The 18152-nt window shown below is 33.5% G+C and overlaps 2 protein-coding genes across 2 annotated transcripts in view; one reads left to right on the forward strand and one right to left on the reverse strand.

The window, feature by feature from the left end:
• LOC134537857 (queuine tRNA-ribosyltransferase catalytic subunit) overlaps nucleotides 1-6568 on the reverse strand; it is a 77968-nt gene extending 71400 nt beyond the window's left edge. The window contains exons 1-2 of the mRNA XM_063378736.1: nucleotides 6038-6568; nucleotides 1432-1521 (exon numbers count right to left, since the gene is read on the reverse strand). Coding sequence (XP_063234806.1) covers nucleotides 1432-1521; nucleotides 6038-6208 — 261 coding nt within the window. The 5' untranslated portion in view covers nucleotides 6209-6568. The remainder of the gene's footprint in view (nucleotides 1-1431; nucleotides 1522-6037) is intronic.
• A 319-nt stretch (nucleotides 6569-6887) lies between these two features.
• LOC134537860 (small ribosomal subunit protein uS13) lies at nucleotides 6888-18083 on the forward strand. Its single transcript, XM_063378745.1, has 5 exons — nucleotides 6888-7006; nucleotides 7173-7358; nucleotides 13114-13215; nucleotides 16777-16868; nucleotides 17922-18083. The coding sequence occupies exons 1-5, from the start codon at nucleotides 7004-7006 to the stop codon at nucleotides 17995-17997; spliced, it is 459 nt and encodes a 152-aa protein (XP_063234815.1). The 5' UTR covers nucleotides 6888-7003; the 3' UTR covers nucleotides 17998-18083.
• Nucleotides 18084-18152: the final 69 nt, after the last annotated feature.

Here is an 18152-nt window from a genome sequence, read left to right on the forward strand (position 1 = left end):
CTTACATTTTATTGTTGACAAAATCTTAGGCTAACGTGATGTATTTAGAGGCAAGGAAAATTATTTTTGGGGTGTCCGGCGGGGGGAGGGGGGTTGGGGGGGGGGGGGGAAATTAGGTTTTTCGCCTAGAGCGCCAATTTACCTTGCACCGGCCCTGCACTTAACTTAGGATGCAACTAGAGCGCTAGTTTTTAAGCCTTTCAAAGACTGTAGTAATAAGCTATACAAACAGCAATTATAATTTTCTCATCAACCAAAGCACTGACATAAGACAAAAAAACAAATAACCAATATTATTGTGCACAGTTCATAGAATAGTGTTATAAGTGACTATAGAATAAAGGTATAATACAATAAGACTAATAAAGACTACTAAACAACATTATGTACATTTAAAAAAAAAAAAAACTGAATAACTGTAGACAACTTTCACATTAAAAAAAACCCACATAATTTGATTAAAACTTTTTCCATTACTGACATTTAACTTTGTATAATACTTTTACAAATCACTCAACAGCATCAGCTTACAGCCAGCCATTGGCATGGCAAGTTATTCAAATAAAAAGGTTAAATTACTTCACTTCTTTGTGCTGATAAAAAAAACTACATTCCTAAAGCATAATCAAAAAATTATAAATGATCAATAAGCTAATTCTATTAAAAATGGATTTTATTTAGTAACAAAGACTAAGATTTTGAAAATAAAAAATTATGAAAATAGGCAAGGAAGAACATAAACATTATTTTTTTTGTATAAAAACTGTAACATTTTTAATCTATATAAAAAAAATAACTATGTCATTCCAAACACAAGAGGTAGATATTCCACAGTTATGAACTAACACGAGAGAACATGTAGTTCCTGAACACGGTGGGAACAAGAGGTCCGTCTAGTCACAAGGACATTTATGTTAGTGAAGCGGAATGATATATGCAATACTCGCTGGTACTACTAGCGCGGTATCACCTCTAAGCGCAATACTGTGGACTGACACGCTGTTTTCTCATCGTGCATAAGGTAACTATGAGATTTTAGTGGTAATCCTAACATTATACATTGTAGAAATGAAGATGAACGAGTAATGCAAGTCCTTTGGCGCTTTCAAGAACCTGTACTAAGTGTTTCATGCCTAAAAATTACTCTGAAAACAAGAGATTTAGCCAATTTCACTCATCTATGAACAGAGTTTAAAAACAAAACACGTAAGCAGAACTACTCATCCGGCCTCAGCGTATTCTTAAATGCTTTTCACATACATGCCCCACTCTTATATCGTGAGCTGTTTTTACACTGTGTGGTTTCTTCAGAAGCTCTGCATACTGTATGTGTGCCCAGGTAGGCGGGGGCCACAAAATGCTATAACAGTAAACAAGCGCTGTCGTGAATATAATCTTATAAATAGGGAAATAGCAATAATGTATACTAACAGGTCTGGTGCCCAGGTGATATGTGTTTCCTAGCAGTATTTGGCATTCCAGTGCTTCAAGCTGGTCTGGCAACAAACCTTTCAAAGTTCCCTGGAAAATAAACACACAAACATTGCAACGCACATCTGGAATTTATTAAGTCTATGTCAAGATACACACTGAAACAAACCCTTTTCTCGCATTTTATCTAGTTCCATAAAACAGAGTTTGCAAAGCAGAACACAAAATAGTTGAATAAAATAATTATGTGAATGTATTTTCAAATTAACTGGGACTTGTTGGTTCATGTTCATAAAGTTAAAAAAAAGTGTATGCTGAGTTCACGCGCGACAGAAGTTAAACTTCTTGCTTATTAGTTATACATACAGATCAATTACTAATATTTTTTAAAACAACAAGAGATAATAATTAAGAATAGTAAGGATGCAGGTATGATCTCAAATGATATAACTCTTTTTCACACAAATAAATAAATTGTAGATTCTTTGAATTAAAAAAAAATGTACAAAATTTTTTTTTCTCGTACATTTAGAACAAACTTTAATTTTAAATAATTCTTAAACTTGAAGCTTGCTGATAATTAGGTAGTTTATGCAGCTTAACTAATTGTCAAAATGAACGTGTGTAGCCTGAGGTAAGGTATCTGGCATATGAAAGTGACAACATGGTATACCAATAGGACCTGGCTCAATGCTACTTTGCTGAGCCACAGTCACCCACAGCTACACTCTGATCGAGAAATATTCACGCCTCTTAGTTGAACTTAACATATTTACACACTCATGGGCTTGCAACTATAATACGGCGTGTGATTTAGTTTATCAAATAATAATTCATCACCAGTAATTACCTATGTCGAACTAAAGTGTGAAAAGCATTATCCCAGCAGAAATATTTAGTTACACAGATAAAATCACATAACACTGTTTAACAATACTGATTTACACAAGTAATTAAATTAATAATACATAAATGAAAGAACAATAATTTCTATCGAATATGGCCCGTGGCACGGTGCACAGCAATAAGCTCAAACCCCGTTGTGTTGCCCTCTGCCCAAATACTCCCTTAAGTCGGGGTGGCATCAGGCGCGTAAGTGCACAAGAGCGCAAGAGAGCAGGTATGCTGTGTCATTTCTACCTTTCTCTGCCGTCTCCTCCATCAGTTCCCCCCCCACGTACCTAACTATCCCCCTCCTATCACGGTTCCCCAACCCCACACCTAGCTATTTCCCCTCATGCGATCGGAATTTTCATAGAAACGCTAGAAAATTGTTACCCCATCAAGAAAGAAGTTTCTCTTCAAATCTTTACAAACAATGGCATTTACATATTTTGAGAAAAATAATGCATACACACTTAGAAAAATTAGCCTAAATAAAAAGTACAAAGAAAAATAAAACTGACAAAAAAAAAGGGAAAAACATGGTGAAGCATTTCACTCATATTGTAATACCAGTTACTTAATATTTACAAACATACTTAGGCTTATCATATATAGTTGTATGCATGAATTAACACTTTTGTTTGCAGTATTCAGTTCTTAATAAGATTTTTTTTGCATTAACCAATAAAAACCATAATTATTATTACATACAAGGTCATTCTTTAGTGATACCCGAAGTTACATGTGCACTTCAGAAAAATTGTTTAGCAGAAGTTCTAACACAATACTTAGCTAGTTTATATCAAAAACCTTACACCATGTGATAGTCATTTGTACAATGTCTTAACATTGCACTACCTAATTCCAATTTTTTTTTTTTTAAATGGCATTACATTAAAATACTCAGATGTACAACAGACTAAACATGAAAAATTAAAACTTAGTAAAAAGAACAAACTAATAACCTTTTACTACTTAAAATATAGTCTCATCATCAGGCCTCAGCAAGAGCACATGCAAAATTTCATTTTTGGCAAGGGGGGATTAAATCTCTTTACCTGCTTGCTGTTCACTTTAAAATAAACACCTTTTAGTTGGTGAAGATCAATTTTTGTCTTAGGATTTCAAAGATACAACTACCCACCCCCTGCATACACCATTTGGCCAGTGGCGTAGCCAGGATTTGTGTATGGGGGGGGTTAAGAAGTATGTAAACGTATTAAAACATTGGAGTCTGGGGGTCCGCCCCCGGAAAAAATTTGGATTTTAAGGTGTAAAATAGTGCTATTTTAGCAGTTTTCGGTACTTAACTTTAAATATTGTAATGGTAAAAATATTAATTTTTTAATAAAAAATTGTTTGAGTGATGTAAGAAATTAATTAAAGATATTTTTAGGTAAATCTGTATTGTACGGATTAGCGCCAAAAAAAATCGTACAAATATGAAATAACTTTCATTATATGCTATCTTACGTCCTCTTTTCAGAACCGCCTGCGGAGATAAAAAATTCCAATTACTTTTGGAGATATCGAATTTTTTAATATTCATTTTTTGGCGATTTTTTTTAAAAAAAATTTAAAAATCCGAAAATACCTTTATTCTGTGCTCTTTAACTTCCTCTTTTCATTAAACCCGGCGGAGATCAGAAATTCCAAATACTTTAGGAGATATTGAATTTTTTAATTTTCATGTTGTGCACTGATGCGGCGTTAAGCGGGAAGCCTACGATTCACACATCTTTCTGGACATACCCGAATACTCACGTTGGCAAGCCTTCTTTTCTTAAAAATAGCAAGAAGTAATTAAAAATACTTTAAAACATTGTAGATGGTTGGTTATATTAGGTAAGTATAGCTACATTAAAAAAACTGTAAAATCATTTTATGGTTGCTTAGCAAATAACATTTTAATATGTAGCTATCCAGCGCTAGGAAACCGTTTACATGATTTCACAGTATTTTTAATGTAGCTATCCTAACCAAATCAACCATCCACAATGTTTTGAAGTATTTATAATGTAGCTAACAACCTAATTGACCATTAGTTTTCATGAGTTGCATATTTATTTACAATAAACAAAAAAAAAAACCGAAGATGCGCGATCCGGCGTTTGCCTCTCGTCTGTTGTAAGAAGGCTTGCCAACGTGAGTATTCGGGTATGTCCAGAAGGATGAGTGAATCGTAGGCTTCCCGCGTTCACCATTGTTGCTTGTTAACAAGTATTATTATTTATTTTTTTCGCGACGTAGTTGAACGACTACATCACGTAAAAAGAAAATTACGTGAGTTCCTACTGTTCATCCTTTTTCCCGGTTTGTTAGGTGAGGTCAGCTACATTATAAATAATTTAAAACTAAACAACCATTAAAATTAATTTTTATTATTTTTAATGTCCGTTCAGTTTCAAAGTATTTATACTGTAGCTGACCTGACCTAATCTACCTTTGTCCCGTTTTGTTAGGTCAGGTCAGTTACATTATAAATACTTAAAACTATACAAGTAAAATTAATTGATATTATTTTTAATTTCCGTTTATTTTGAAGTATTTATCATGTAACTAACCTTACATAATGGAAAATTTCTGTTATTTAGGCATTCATGCACACACGGCAAAATATAAAATGGCGTCTGTTGAATGATTACATAGGGCTTGTATTGCAAAATAAGAACGGCGATATCTCCAAAAGTAATTGGAATTTTTAATCTCCGCAGGCGGTTTTGAAAAGAGGACGTAAAAGAGCATATAATGAAAGTTATTTCATATTTGTACGATTTTTTTTGGCGCTAATCCGTACAATTCAGATTTACCTATTTTTATCAATCCAAGTGCCTTGTTTACATCCACTCAAAATAATAAATCATGCTCAAAGCTCGACAATACAAAAAAAAAAGGAATAAAACGGTTTGGGTTTCGGCAGAACTGATCTATTCCTGGAAACAATCAGCTTTAGCTTGAAGAGTTACACAACACCATGTTGTCGTCTCAATTCTATACACACACAGCGATCCTTACACTTTTGTAAGCCCAGTCACCACCTGCTTATAATTACCGCGCTGGTTAAATACAATAGGTGTAAGATGTTTGAAAGCTTGGGACCCATCACGGCATCACAACCTTATAGCTTCTGCTCGAGAAAGGTGTAGGGGAAGGGAAGGAGAATCGGTAGGGCTCGCTTACTCTTCCCCTCCAGTGCAGTGGCCAGTGATAGCAGTAAGACACCCAGGCTTTTAGCTAACCTGCTTTTAGATAAGAAAAAATAATTAGGGCTAAGGGGGGAGGGGTATTTAGAACCCCTAACCCCCCCCCCCCTGGCTTAGCCCCTGCATTTGGCATCACCAGTTTTATTTTGGCAAGGGAAGCAGTGCAGATCGCCACACCAAGTGCAGTGGCTCATTATGTCAGGGTTTAATGCTCTACCATTAAGAAAAATAATTAAAAAAAGAAGTAACAGGTTATGTTGTGGCAGTTATGTATGTTGAAAGTAGCAGATTATTGGAATAAATGAAATAATTTTTTTTTATATAAAAGCACAATATGCTGATCCTCTCGAACCTTGGGCACTACTTATGACAAAACTATTTGTATACTATAAATTTACATAATACATTACTTAAACATTTTTATGGTAGTGTATTTAAAGCAGAGGTTATGTCTTCATCACAATCTGTAAATTATTATTATTATCGTACTTCACGCCTGATAAAAAAAAATGCCATACCTGCGTTCCAACCGGCATGAAAACCGGTGTATCCACGTTATAGTGAGGTAAAACCATTAAACTTGTACGAGCTTTGCTTTTATTGCATTTCGCAAGAATTTTAAAGGATAAAGCTGTGTTCTTCATGTTCCAAGACGACATGTTATAACAACTGCAGAAGGAAAACCTCATGATATCGTTTGCAGTACATTTTTTATTTTATTCTTCGCTCATTTCCCAGAATTACTTCATGAGCGCAACCGTGAGCGCTACTCCACGGACTACGCACCATATTGCACCAATTCACAAAAGCGCGACTCGGCCTCCGGCCCACGTCGATTTTTGGCTATGCTTTAGATTATTTAGTAGTCTTCATCCAAAATATACAAACGAAACCCAATGCTTTGATCTCGGATGGAAAATGATTATATTTAGTTTTGTGTTGCAAATATTATTTTTCAATGCAGAAACATAAATTTACACATTATTTTGTATTTTTTTAAAATAATTTAAAGTTTTGTATGATCAAAAAATTACGAAACTTTGGTTGTTAAACAACATATATAAAATTTAGATAAACGATTCAAGTAAGGTAGATAATTTGTGCTTTTTTTTGCCTAAGTGCTTAAAACATTTCTACTGTTCGAATTTCAATATTTTTTTTTCAAAAGACTATAAATGTTACAATTATTATAAATATTCACTATTTAAAATCTCAAAAATAAATTCACTGTTCTTTGCAACATTCTTCTCAGATTTTCAAAGTTAACGACTGAAAAATTCTTGAATCCAAGTAACGTAAAATGTGTATATTTTTGCAAACGTTGTATATTCTTTAAGCGACGCTTGTCTTCGTTGAAAGGAAATTGTGATATCTACGAACATATCTCTTTGACGGAAGTTGTTATTGGTGTTCTCTTTATGTGTGTGTGTTGAATTTTGCACGTGTGGTTCGAATACGTTAAGGTTTAGAAGCTTGAAGGGAAAATGGTAATTAATATTATAAAGTTCATTATGTTTTTAAGTATTGTCTTTATTATTTAATGGGAAAATATTTTGAGATATGTATTTGTCTCAAAATTTCAATTATGTACATTTTCACGTTTTGCTAATTTATTGATGTATTTTAACTTGTCATATGTTTTTTTTGTTTCAGTCTTTAGTTATCCCAGAAAAATTTCAACACATTCTTCGTGTTATGGGCACGAATATTGATGGCAAAAGGAAGGTTATGTTCGCAATGACAGCAATCAAAGGTGTCGGTAGACGTTACGCCAATATTGTTTTGAAGAAAGCAGACATCGACTTGGATAAAAGGGCAGGAGAATGTACTGAGGAAGAGGTATGTTACGTTTTAGTGTATTTTTTACCGAAAACATCTTTTGTTAACTGTCGGACGTCGCGGCTTTTTAGAACTGAAAGAAAAAAATTCCGATAATATAGTTTCGCACACTACGCACGCCCCTAAATTTTCTCCGATGGAATGGTTTCGTAATTCATATTAGTTTGTGAAAGTTTTCGTGGAGCTGAAATTATTTTCTCCAGTAAAATTAATTTTTCTTAACCATGAAATTCACTCTCATGGCCTTGCATTTGGGAGTGGCAGACAGATAGTGAAACGTAAATATTTTTCTCTTATCTGATCAGTTTCTTTTTGTCATTGTGGAACTTGCTGTTCTTGTTTCTAATTTGCTAATTACCACAATTTTCCTTGACTTGAAGGCATGTTACATCAAATAGCTGCATTCAATAATTGCTTTGTGAAATAGTTATGCAATACACCACTACTTACTGTCTTCTTATAAGACTGTCCACGGCAATATAAATTTGTTAACCATGCTCTAGTGGTTCTATTCCAAATAATTCTAGAGCACTTATGACAACACAAATTAAGCACTATAAGAATATTTAAAACTAGCTGCCCGACCCGGCTTCGCACGGCTATACTAATGGAAAAAAATTAACCCACATCTCCCATTTACAGTAATGGTAAATAAAAAAAATTCAGTGAAAATTTATTACAATGCTGTATAATGTACCGGAGAGAAAATGAATAGCACCGATGGTTTCCTGACTCGTGCACGCAACGTACAGCTGATGTACCCGTACTTCGCTACGGCAGTCTACAGGCAGATCACTCTTGCGCCGCTCATTATACATGCCCCTCGTTGTGGGTACGCCACTGCCGCGCGATGCCCGTTGCCATGGAGACGCAGAAGGCATGAACAATGCAAAATCCTGTTCTCATGCAGCCAAAGTACCCACTGTTGCCTGATTTTTACTTGGGATCTAATTTTCGGAAAATGTCATCCTGCGTAATATAAGGAATATTACTGTGAAGTTTCAAGTCTGTAAAATATATATAATTGAAAAAAAGGGCAATTTTTTATATTTAAAGTACCCCCAATATTTCAACGGTGATGAGGAATGCACTAACAATGAAATAGTCGTTGCCATGGTGATTTCCTACCAAAAACTGGAAATTTTGATATATTATGCCCCCGAAACTCCCCTTGGGATCGGATTTCTGCAGAATCCGTTCTTAGTGAGCGTATACATCACAAAATGAGTAAGGTAAATGTACCAGTAGTCGTCATGCTAAGAAGAGTTTTAGAAACAAATATTGTGTACATAACCTCGTAGGTGTATTACTGCCCCCTACATGTTTGTTTTTAACATCAAACTTTACTCTACAATGCTATCCAACACTCTTCGATAAAAACAAATTATTTTTGTAGATTTATAATTTTGAATAAAGTGTGATTTCGAGCCAGTAGTCGTCATGCAAATTTTCATGTTTGCCAGTGTTCGTCACATGTTTGAGCCAGTAGTCGTCATGTGCGATTTCGGCTGCATTAGTTTTAATTCATGGATCCAGAATGATAGTACTGTACTATTTGGGCTTCAAATTTAATTTTTTACTATATTTTAAACATCAAAATGGCAATTCATAAAGATCGTTTAGTAATATAATGAATAATCCTCATTAAATTTTGAATTTACTTACAGCACTCACGGAACAAAGAGGGACAGCACAACTAACATGAAAATATTATAGAGCTGTAGCAAACCGTACGTATTCGGTACTGAGTAACGTGTGCGTCGTCTAGTAACGAGTAACGAAACGTTACATACGGCTGCATTTTGTTACTCGCATTTTTCGTATGTTTTACGCATGCACGCGCATATTAGATGAATTTACGTTACAAAGAACGTTTATTAAGTAAAGTATAATTTGGAAATTCCTCGTCCAAGTTTTTTTTACTGTTTATTAAAGGTATTATGTGTGTAGACAAAGTTTGAGATTGGAACAGAAACAACGTAACAAAGTATTTTTTCACAAATTAGAAATGTGTATGTTTTTGTTTTTCACTATCGCGTATTTTCACGTTTTTTTGTTCTTATCTTAAAAGAGATAATATAATAAAGCCGCTCTAATGAGATTTAATTGTTTCTTGGTTAACAAAAACTGTTTAAATATCAAATATTGTTAATTGTTTATATTCTATTTATTATTATTTACGCGACGTCATACTGTACGCGTACGCAATACGACTCGATTCGTTGCTGCAACATAACATAGCATGTTATGCGGTATCAGAAGTAAAATTTAAAAATGAATCGGGGCCCATCTTCCTACCCAAGGGCGATTTGCCTTTGTGTTTATAGGACAATGTGTTTCTTGGCACACACTTTTTTTCCGCTGCTCGTTTTATACACATACCATTCGCTACATCTTTAAGAGCAGCTTCCATGGCTGACTTTTCATACAACAGTATTTTCCGTTTTGGCAATTTGCCCTGTAATTAAAGAATGAGACACATTATAATGGTTAATTTACTTATTAATGTCAAAATATATATCGAATGACCCCTAAATTAATTTAAACAACAATGCCTACACAATTTCTGTAATCAATAAAGTAAAGTAATTTCCGACCCAGAAGTCGTCATACACATGCATCGGAAGTCGTCATAGCTGACGACTACTGGATCTGATCATAATAATGTACTTTGCCTATCAACAACAAAGAACCAATATTATTTAAGAACTCTAGGGTGTAACTTAGCACAACTTTAAATAAAATATTAAATGTACCAGTGCTCGTCAGGTATGACGAACACTAGCAATACAAGGTTTTTATTGATCCAGTTTTCGTCACCCTAACTAAATCATACAAAGAAAACAAATTTTTTTAAATAAATACTTTCACCTCTCCAAGAACATTTAACCAACACATTCAGCACAAAACATCGCGAATAAACATGAAAAATTACATAATTAGAAGTAAAAATGTGCACATACCTCCTTAGTGTTTTAGTATAGGAATTCCCCTATTTATCTTCACTGCTCTACGAACTTTTGATGCACGGACTTTTTTGATTGAAAATAGGGTTTGTTCAGAAAACTATTGTGGTAATTTCAGCTAGAAAGTCGACCAAATTTTTGTCAATATTTAAGTTGGCGATATATTGAGCTACTTATCTATTATTTACATTTGAAGTTGCTAGTGGCGACCATTGGAGCAGTGACGAGTACCGGTGCACTTACCTTAACTATGCTTAATTTCAAGTCAATTGGGTGTATAGTTTTAGAGATCTCGTGATGAGTGAGTCAGTGAGTGGTATTTCGCTTTATATATTTATATATATATTTTTATATATATATATATATATCCCCTTGGGGGTAGAATTAATCAAAATCCTTTCTTAGGGGATACCTACGTCATAACATCTACCTGCATGCCAAATTTCAGCCCGATCCGTCCAGTGGTTTGGGCTGTGCGTTGATAGATCACTATGTCAGTCAGTCAGTCAGTCACCTTTGAGTTATATATATTTAGATACTGCTTATATAGCATGTCTGAACATACACAAGCTAATAAACACATTTAAACTAACAAGTTTTTTAATTTGATGAATAATTATTGTTTTTTAAAAATTGAGCAAAGGGGTGCATCGAAACAAAGGCAACAAAAATTTTAAGATGGATTTTTTACATATATCCTTACCTTTTTACTAATCACTGTGTATAACAATATTGCAATACTCCCAAGTAGTTTGGCAGAAATGGCAGTTTTAATGGTTATAATAGGTTGGCATAAAATTATTACCGGCCATGTAAATATAATGATAAATTTGTGTTGTGCTTTATTAGTGTAGCAGAAACTGTTTTTCATGGGAGATATCTCTGATTGGTAAATATGTAGAGTAGCGGTAAATGCGAAAAAAAAATGCTAAAAATCAGAAAATACTTTTATTCTATGCTCTTTCACTTCCTCTTTTCAAATCAACCAGCTGAGATAAGAAATTCCAAATACTTTAGGAGATATTGAATTTTTTCAAGAAGTAGAGCAGGGTAGTTTTGTGATTGAAATGGGATAATGCACTTCTAAGATTACCAGTGAAAGTGACTGATTTATTATTCTTGCTGGTTTTGAAATGATTTCTTGATATTTGTTCCTTATTCAGTGGTATTTTAAATTTAAATATAAAAATAAAGAAATTTATTGGTTGTATTTGTGATGCAAAGGTGTAGAATTGCCAAAAAAATTACCTATTTGAATTGGAAATGTGTAAAACTTTGAGGAACATTGTTCCAGGGAGAAATTGTTCTGTGTAACATATCCTATTTTAACATAACATATTAAAATTAAGTAATCAATTAAATGGGTTTTTTAGGGATGTACCAATATTGAAAAACGGGTTACCAATTACGATTAACTATTCATTAAAAAATTCAAATTCAGCCGATGTTCCAAACCGATTATATTTGCCCGATTATTACATAAATTAAAAAAGAAAGCAAAGACAACAACATTATGATTATTATGCAACATTAAAGAGTGAATGCAATGTATAACAGCTATTAACAAATATTTATTTTGGTAAATGCCAACAAATAGAAAACTTAGCAAAATATACTGTAATATTTGATCAAAGAATTTGTCACTCCGTTTACGTAATGTATGGACATGCATTAGAGACTAGAAAACAATAAAACAATCTACAGTCGCCGAGTCGTCTTTGCTAACACAGACATTACCAATATTCGAAAAATTAATTTTGGTCGCAAACAGAAATATTCCTACAACCGACCACCAACTATCGCAATCGTGAACTTTTATTCCTGGTTAAATATTTGTTGTTAATATACGGTAAAAATAAAAAGTAAAGAAGACTTTCCCGTTATTAAAGCGACTTAATCATAATAAAAAATAATAGAAAAAGGTTCACGTGTGAAACGGAAATTCCGGTAAAGTGAAATAAGTTGGCCAAATTGTTTTTGTTCATCACATGACGTGCGTAACTTAAACGTGAAATGGAGATCTTGTGATGATGCTGTTCAAACAATATTATTGTGTTTTATACTGTTTTATGTGTTGTATTTTATTACAAGCGGCACTCAAAGCAGTTGTTTGATGCATGGAGCTAACAATAATGGAAATACTAGCCATACACGCTAGAAGAAAATCGTCAATTGAATAAAATAAGAGTATATTTCATTTATTAGACAACTGAAGTTTCTGAAACTTTCAGCGCGTGTGTAGGCCTACAGTCTGAACGGTGTTTCATGAATTAAACTTAAAAGAGTTTACTATCTACAGTTAAAAGAATATATTAGCATCATTGGCATGTTTTTCTTATAATGCTAAGAGATAACTATGATAAATATGATGATAAAATGACAATTTTGTCTAAATAATCGGTTGAAATATCGCAGATTATTAAGATTAATTACCGATTCTCTATTATCGGGCGATTACAGTTAATCAGGATTCGAATTGGTACATCCCTAGTGTTTTTGATTGTGAAGGTTATTTTAAATTATAAAGCTTTACAAATCTTCTATATAAACATAAACTGTATAGACAATAAGGAACATTGTTCTATGAAACCTATCTGATTGTATTTTAACGTAAAATATTAAAATAAAGTAAGCCGTTATATCTGTTTCTGATGCAAAATTGAAACATAACCAAAATATTTTTAATTTCAGAAATATGAATCATAAAAAAACTTTGATATAAACGGGATACGAAGTAAGGATCAATGAAAGTTCTCTCATGTTTGTCAAGTTGTCACTGTTGGTTGCAGGTGGAGAAAATTGTCACCATCATGTCCAACCCACGTCAGTACAAGATCCCGGACTGGTTTCTCAACAGGCAGAAGGATATAGTTGATGGAAAATACAGCCAGGTGAGTTGACACTTTGACCTAGTTAATATCCTAATTTAATAATTTCAGTAATATTGCTTATCTAACCAGCTCTCAAGATTTACCACCTCTCTCACCTTCAGAATTTAGTGTGATTTTCATCCCCTTTTGACAAAGATTAAGAAATTTAACTTTGTTGTATTTATGTAGTGGTTTTATTCACATTGATAAATGATGTAGGTTTGTTCTTTCATAACTACTACAACTAGCACAATAATTTCTGTTATCAAGTTTGGTATCTTGCAAGGTTGTTATCAATCGTCAACTTAAATCTACCGACTCATGCTTTGTTTTCTTTTATATTACTTAGCTTTAGTCTGTATTGTTTTGATGTGTGTCTGTCTGCTGTTGTTCTAGTTATTAGAGGCGGTTATGTTGTGGTGAAGTTGTTTGAGAATGTGAATCTTATAATTAATTTTACATATCTCACAATGTGGCACTAAATTTTAGTACTGCAAAACAACATTCAACAAGTGGTATACATCTTGAACGGTACGCCAATACAGTGGTGCATATCTGGCAGGGCGATGGAAAATTCCCGGGAACAGATATGAAAAATGTTCAACTTATTTTCTTCCGAATCCCGTCTCCTTCCTGTTCAGCCAATTAGATGGTAACATTTGTAACCATCATATTTTATTGAATTCAAAAATAGTTGCTGGAATAAGAGGTAAATATTTTACATACCTCAAAAGATTTTTGAATACTCTAGGTTGGCAGGTATGGTATTTTATAATGTAAAAGGTTTTTGCTGGTTAGATTAAGCTTGGGTAGTACGTATTTAAAAAAATGTATTGCACAAATGGAAATTTTTAAGTTAAGTTAATAGTTATAAAAGATTTTGGCAATGTCTGGTGTTAAATAAAATTTTGAAACACACTTATGGGAGATATTTTGACACTATCTTTTTCACGTCTTCACAAGGAGTTGCAGTTACAGTCCTAAAATTCTGGTTTTATTTAAAACCCATGTACATACCATTTTATGGGCATTCAAAAAGGATAATAAAATAGGTAGCTGGATTTCATGACATTAGAAGCATTATTTTATTCACAGCAACAGAATTAGCAGAACTGTTTTCAGTTTCAAGATGGTTATGAAGGTGTGTATTCTGTGTCAGTTTTTTTTTAAAAAAACTGAAACTTATCCTCTTTAAACACATAATCGTCGCACCCATATTTTTGGGCGTTAAAATTTGGATTAAAAAAAACCTCTCATGTAAACATTGCATGTTGTTTTTGGTCCCGCTATTAGATTCAGAGTGCTTTGTGTGGGAATTTTTTCCATATAAAGCGATGAATTTTAAATAGAAATCTAATATTTATTCGGACATTACCTCTTACTTATTTAATTAACGGAAATACATAATTGTCTGTTGTGTAAATTTTATTTTAAAGACTTTAAAAGTTATAACGTTCATCTGTTTGTCTGCGTCGCCGCGGTGTACCGCTTACAAAAATGTAGCCAGCGCTCATTAATGTTTGGTTATGTTGCTTTCTGTAAAGAGCGCGCACATGTAGCCGAATATCGATATCTCGCCGAGTGCATGCAACGTGCGCTCTCTTTCGTGGTGTGTGTACTTACTACGGCGATAGTTATGCATTCGTTTGGCTTGCATTTGGATCACAGATTTTGTTTTTCTATTTAAAGTTGAAAGGTTTTTTGTTGCATGACTTATTAATTTAAATTGTTTGGCGTGCTCTTTTATACTCCACGTTTTAAATAAAATTACTTTCAAAGAATTGGGTTTGTTTTCATGAATAACGTTTATCTTAGGGATGGGTCGATTCGATTCTCCGATTCCTCGATACCACCGATTATTAAAAAATTTGGGTACTCAGTATCGGGTACTAAAAAAGGGCAAGGTAGGTTAGGAATCGGTTAAGTTAAGAAAATACAGTAGTAATATATTTTCGTCTGAACTTTACTTACTTATTTTAATATATCTTACCTGCCGTAGAAAATACAGTAGTAATATATTTTCGTCTGAACTTTACTTACTTATTTTAATATATCTTACCTGCCGTATGCGCATTAAATTCCTAATAATCCTCATTATTATTAAATATTAATTTTATACGAATAAAAATAAATAAAAACAATGTTTAACCTCTAATTAAAACTCCACGATCGAAGAACATTATTCCTCACTCATGTATTAGACGTAAATAAATTGTAAAAAGACTTATTAATTTTATTTGCAGTTAAGAAAAGTCCATTGTTTTTGTGAAGAAAGTGACGGTTATGAAACGAGATCACATCACGTGTCGTCACCATTTTAGTTGTGAGCCATTCAAGGATGATGGCCTCCACAAAATCTCTGGTGGCCATAAAATATAAAGTCAAGTCGAAACGTATCGATTCGTTGCGTGCGGGACAGATTGTATAATGAAAGCAACAATCAATTTTAAAGAATTCTCTGGCCATACCGCCAACAGAGGCTCGTGTTTATTTCTTGCAAAGGAAATCCGTAATAATTACTAGAAAAACACTTGAAAATAGTTTTAGCAAAACAATATTTGTGCCAAATAAATAGCATAAATGCGCAACAATTCACAGTAACCTCAATAGCACGACGGTGAATTACGGCGGCGTAATTCACCGTCGTGCTATTGAGGTTACTGTGAATTGTTGCGCATTTATGCTATTTATTTGGCGCAAATATTGTTTTGCTAAAACTATTTTCAAGTGTTTTGCTAGTTTGTTAGTAAAAAAATGTTCGCAGACTGTCGTTTCAAATTACGATGCGAATGGTCTGATATTGTATCAACATGTCTAAAGTTTGGGAACATTTTCGCATCAATAGTGAAAATGACAAATATGCAATTTGTAATCATGGTAGTGCGCAAATTTCACGGAGCCGTACTTACAAATCTACAAATAATTTAATGAAGCATTTGAAATCCTGGCACACATTACTACCAGAAAAAATAGTCTTTGAAGAAAAACAAACTTTTGTTTACAGCACTGTCACCAACTAAGTCAAAAGGTACCACAGAAAAAAGTAGTGCTACCTTTGAACCCATTTTGAAAAAAGATGTTATGTTATCGGCGTTATCGCCTGTTAAAGAACCCTGTCTAAATGTTGAACTTCTTTGTGCACAGCCTAGTACTTACTAGCAAACAAACTTTATGTGAAGATGCTTCTTCACTGGTAATTGAAAAAAAAAAACCCTCCACATTTAATCCTAAGTTTATAATTATCCTTTATACATGTTATTATCATTATGTAATGCATTAAATTCTTAAGTAGTTTTAATTATGTGACCAGAATTACCAGGAATCGAAAACTGGAATGACTCGGAATCGAGAATCGAAATTTAGGAATCGGTACCGGTATCGGAATCGATAAAAATGTGTACTCAACCCATCCCTAGTTTATCTAACAAAAAAAAAATTTACCGCATAATTGTTGCACCCCTACTTTTCAAACTTGATTTTACAATAAAATGTGCGACGATTATGCGAGAAAACACAATGTGTGTAGCTGCGAGCGTGTGCTTGTGGGCGGGCTGGTCTGGACGCAGTGTTGTCTGCCCACAGCTGACCTCCAGCTACCTGGACAGCAAGCTGCGTGAGGACCTGGAGAGGCTGAAGAAGATCAGGGCCCACCGCGGCATGCGGCACTACTGGGGGTGAGTTCCTACTTTCGAGCTCTGCGTCATTTTACAGTAATTCCCTCACGTGTTAGCCAAAGTTTGAACTCAAAATTGAAATATAAAGTAGAACCTCATTTTTTTACGTACCCGGGATTTACGAGTTCCCGTGATTAACTTTTTTTTTAACATTAAAAGTTGAAAGCGAATAGTGTGAAGTTTAATTATTGTACAGTACTGTTTTTTTTTTTTTTTTTCCTATGTGTCGTGGTAAATTATTTGGTCATGAACCAAAACTTTGGTCACGTGAAAACAAAAATTAAGATGTTTTGATATTTTTCCCCTTTAAATGTTTATGTACATATACATGAAAATAAAGTTGTAAATGTGGGTTTCATATAAACAATGGATTACTGTGCCATTATTAAAAGAAGTTTTTTTTTAGCAACATACAAAATTCCTGGAACTATGGCATCCAAGTGCATGTACCACAGAAATATTTTGGAAAGGCCATTGATAGCATTGAATTTTCAAAGATTGTGACATAAATGTAATAAAATTTATCTTTAAATATTATTTATTAACTAAGCTTTGTATTTTTAGAAAGAGATTGTTCATAATGTCACTTTACTAACATGGATTCTTTACCCTCGAACACAATTCATTTTGTATATAAAGAATGATGTCCTAGACTGAACAAGAATATTTTTTTGTATGTATGGTGTGCACTTGTTTTGTGTAAAACAGATAGCTATGTTCCAATAAGATTGTAAAGGATACGGTAGTGAATCTGTTACTTGTCTTAATATTTAAAAAAAAAAAATTATCATGATATTGGCTGCCAACAGAAAATCTTAATAGATTTCTTTTGTATTGAGTTTGGCCTTGTATGTCTGTTACCAGCCATCTTCAGAGGTATTTCAGGTCAAAGAATTTAATTACGTTTATACACTTTGTGCATGGGTGTTTTTATAATGCTAGTTTGTGGGTCATCCATTGCTAAGGTCTTAAACATTCTAGTATACATTTTAAGGTTTTAAGGTTATTTCACTAGCTGAATGATTGATTACAACATTGTATGGATGTCAACAGCTTGCGAGTGCGTGGACAGCACACAAAGACGACTGGTCGCAGAGGAAGAACTGTTGGTGTGTCCAAGAAGAAGTAATCTGTCGTTTTTTGAGAACCTTCATGATGTGAAAAATTTATATACATAACTTTTTAAAATGATGGAATAAAAATTAATAAAAGTAATAGTTTCAGCATCTTCACATTAATGATGTTTATCCTATTTTTTTCTTGGTTTAGTTGTGTTTCTTGAAA

Source organism: Bacillus rossius, chromosome 12, assembly GCF_032445375.1.
Source record: "Bacillus rossius redtenbacheri isolate Brsri chromosome 12, Brsri_v3, whole genome shotgun sequence".
In the NCBI taxonomy this organism is placed as follows: Eukaryota; Metazoa; Arthropoda; class Insecta; order Phasmatodea; family Bacillidae; genus Bacillus; species Bacillus rossius.

Excerpts from the sequence above, each read along its gene's own strand:
- LOC134537860 (XM_063378745.1), top strand. Across the intron at positions 7,359-13,113 it reads GAGAATGTACTGAGGAAGAG|GTGGAGAAAATTGTCACCAT; the intron begins GTATGTTACGTT and ends TGTTGGTTGCAG. Across the intron at positions 13,216-16,776 it reads TTGATGGAAAATACAGCCAG|CTGACCTCCAGCTACCTGGA; the intron begins GTGAGTTGACAC and ends GTCTGCCCACAG.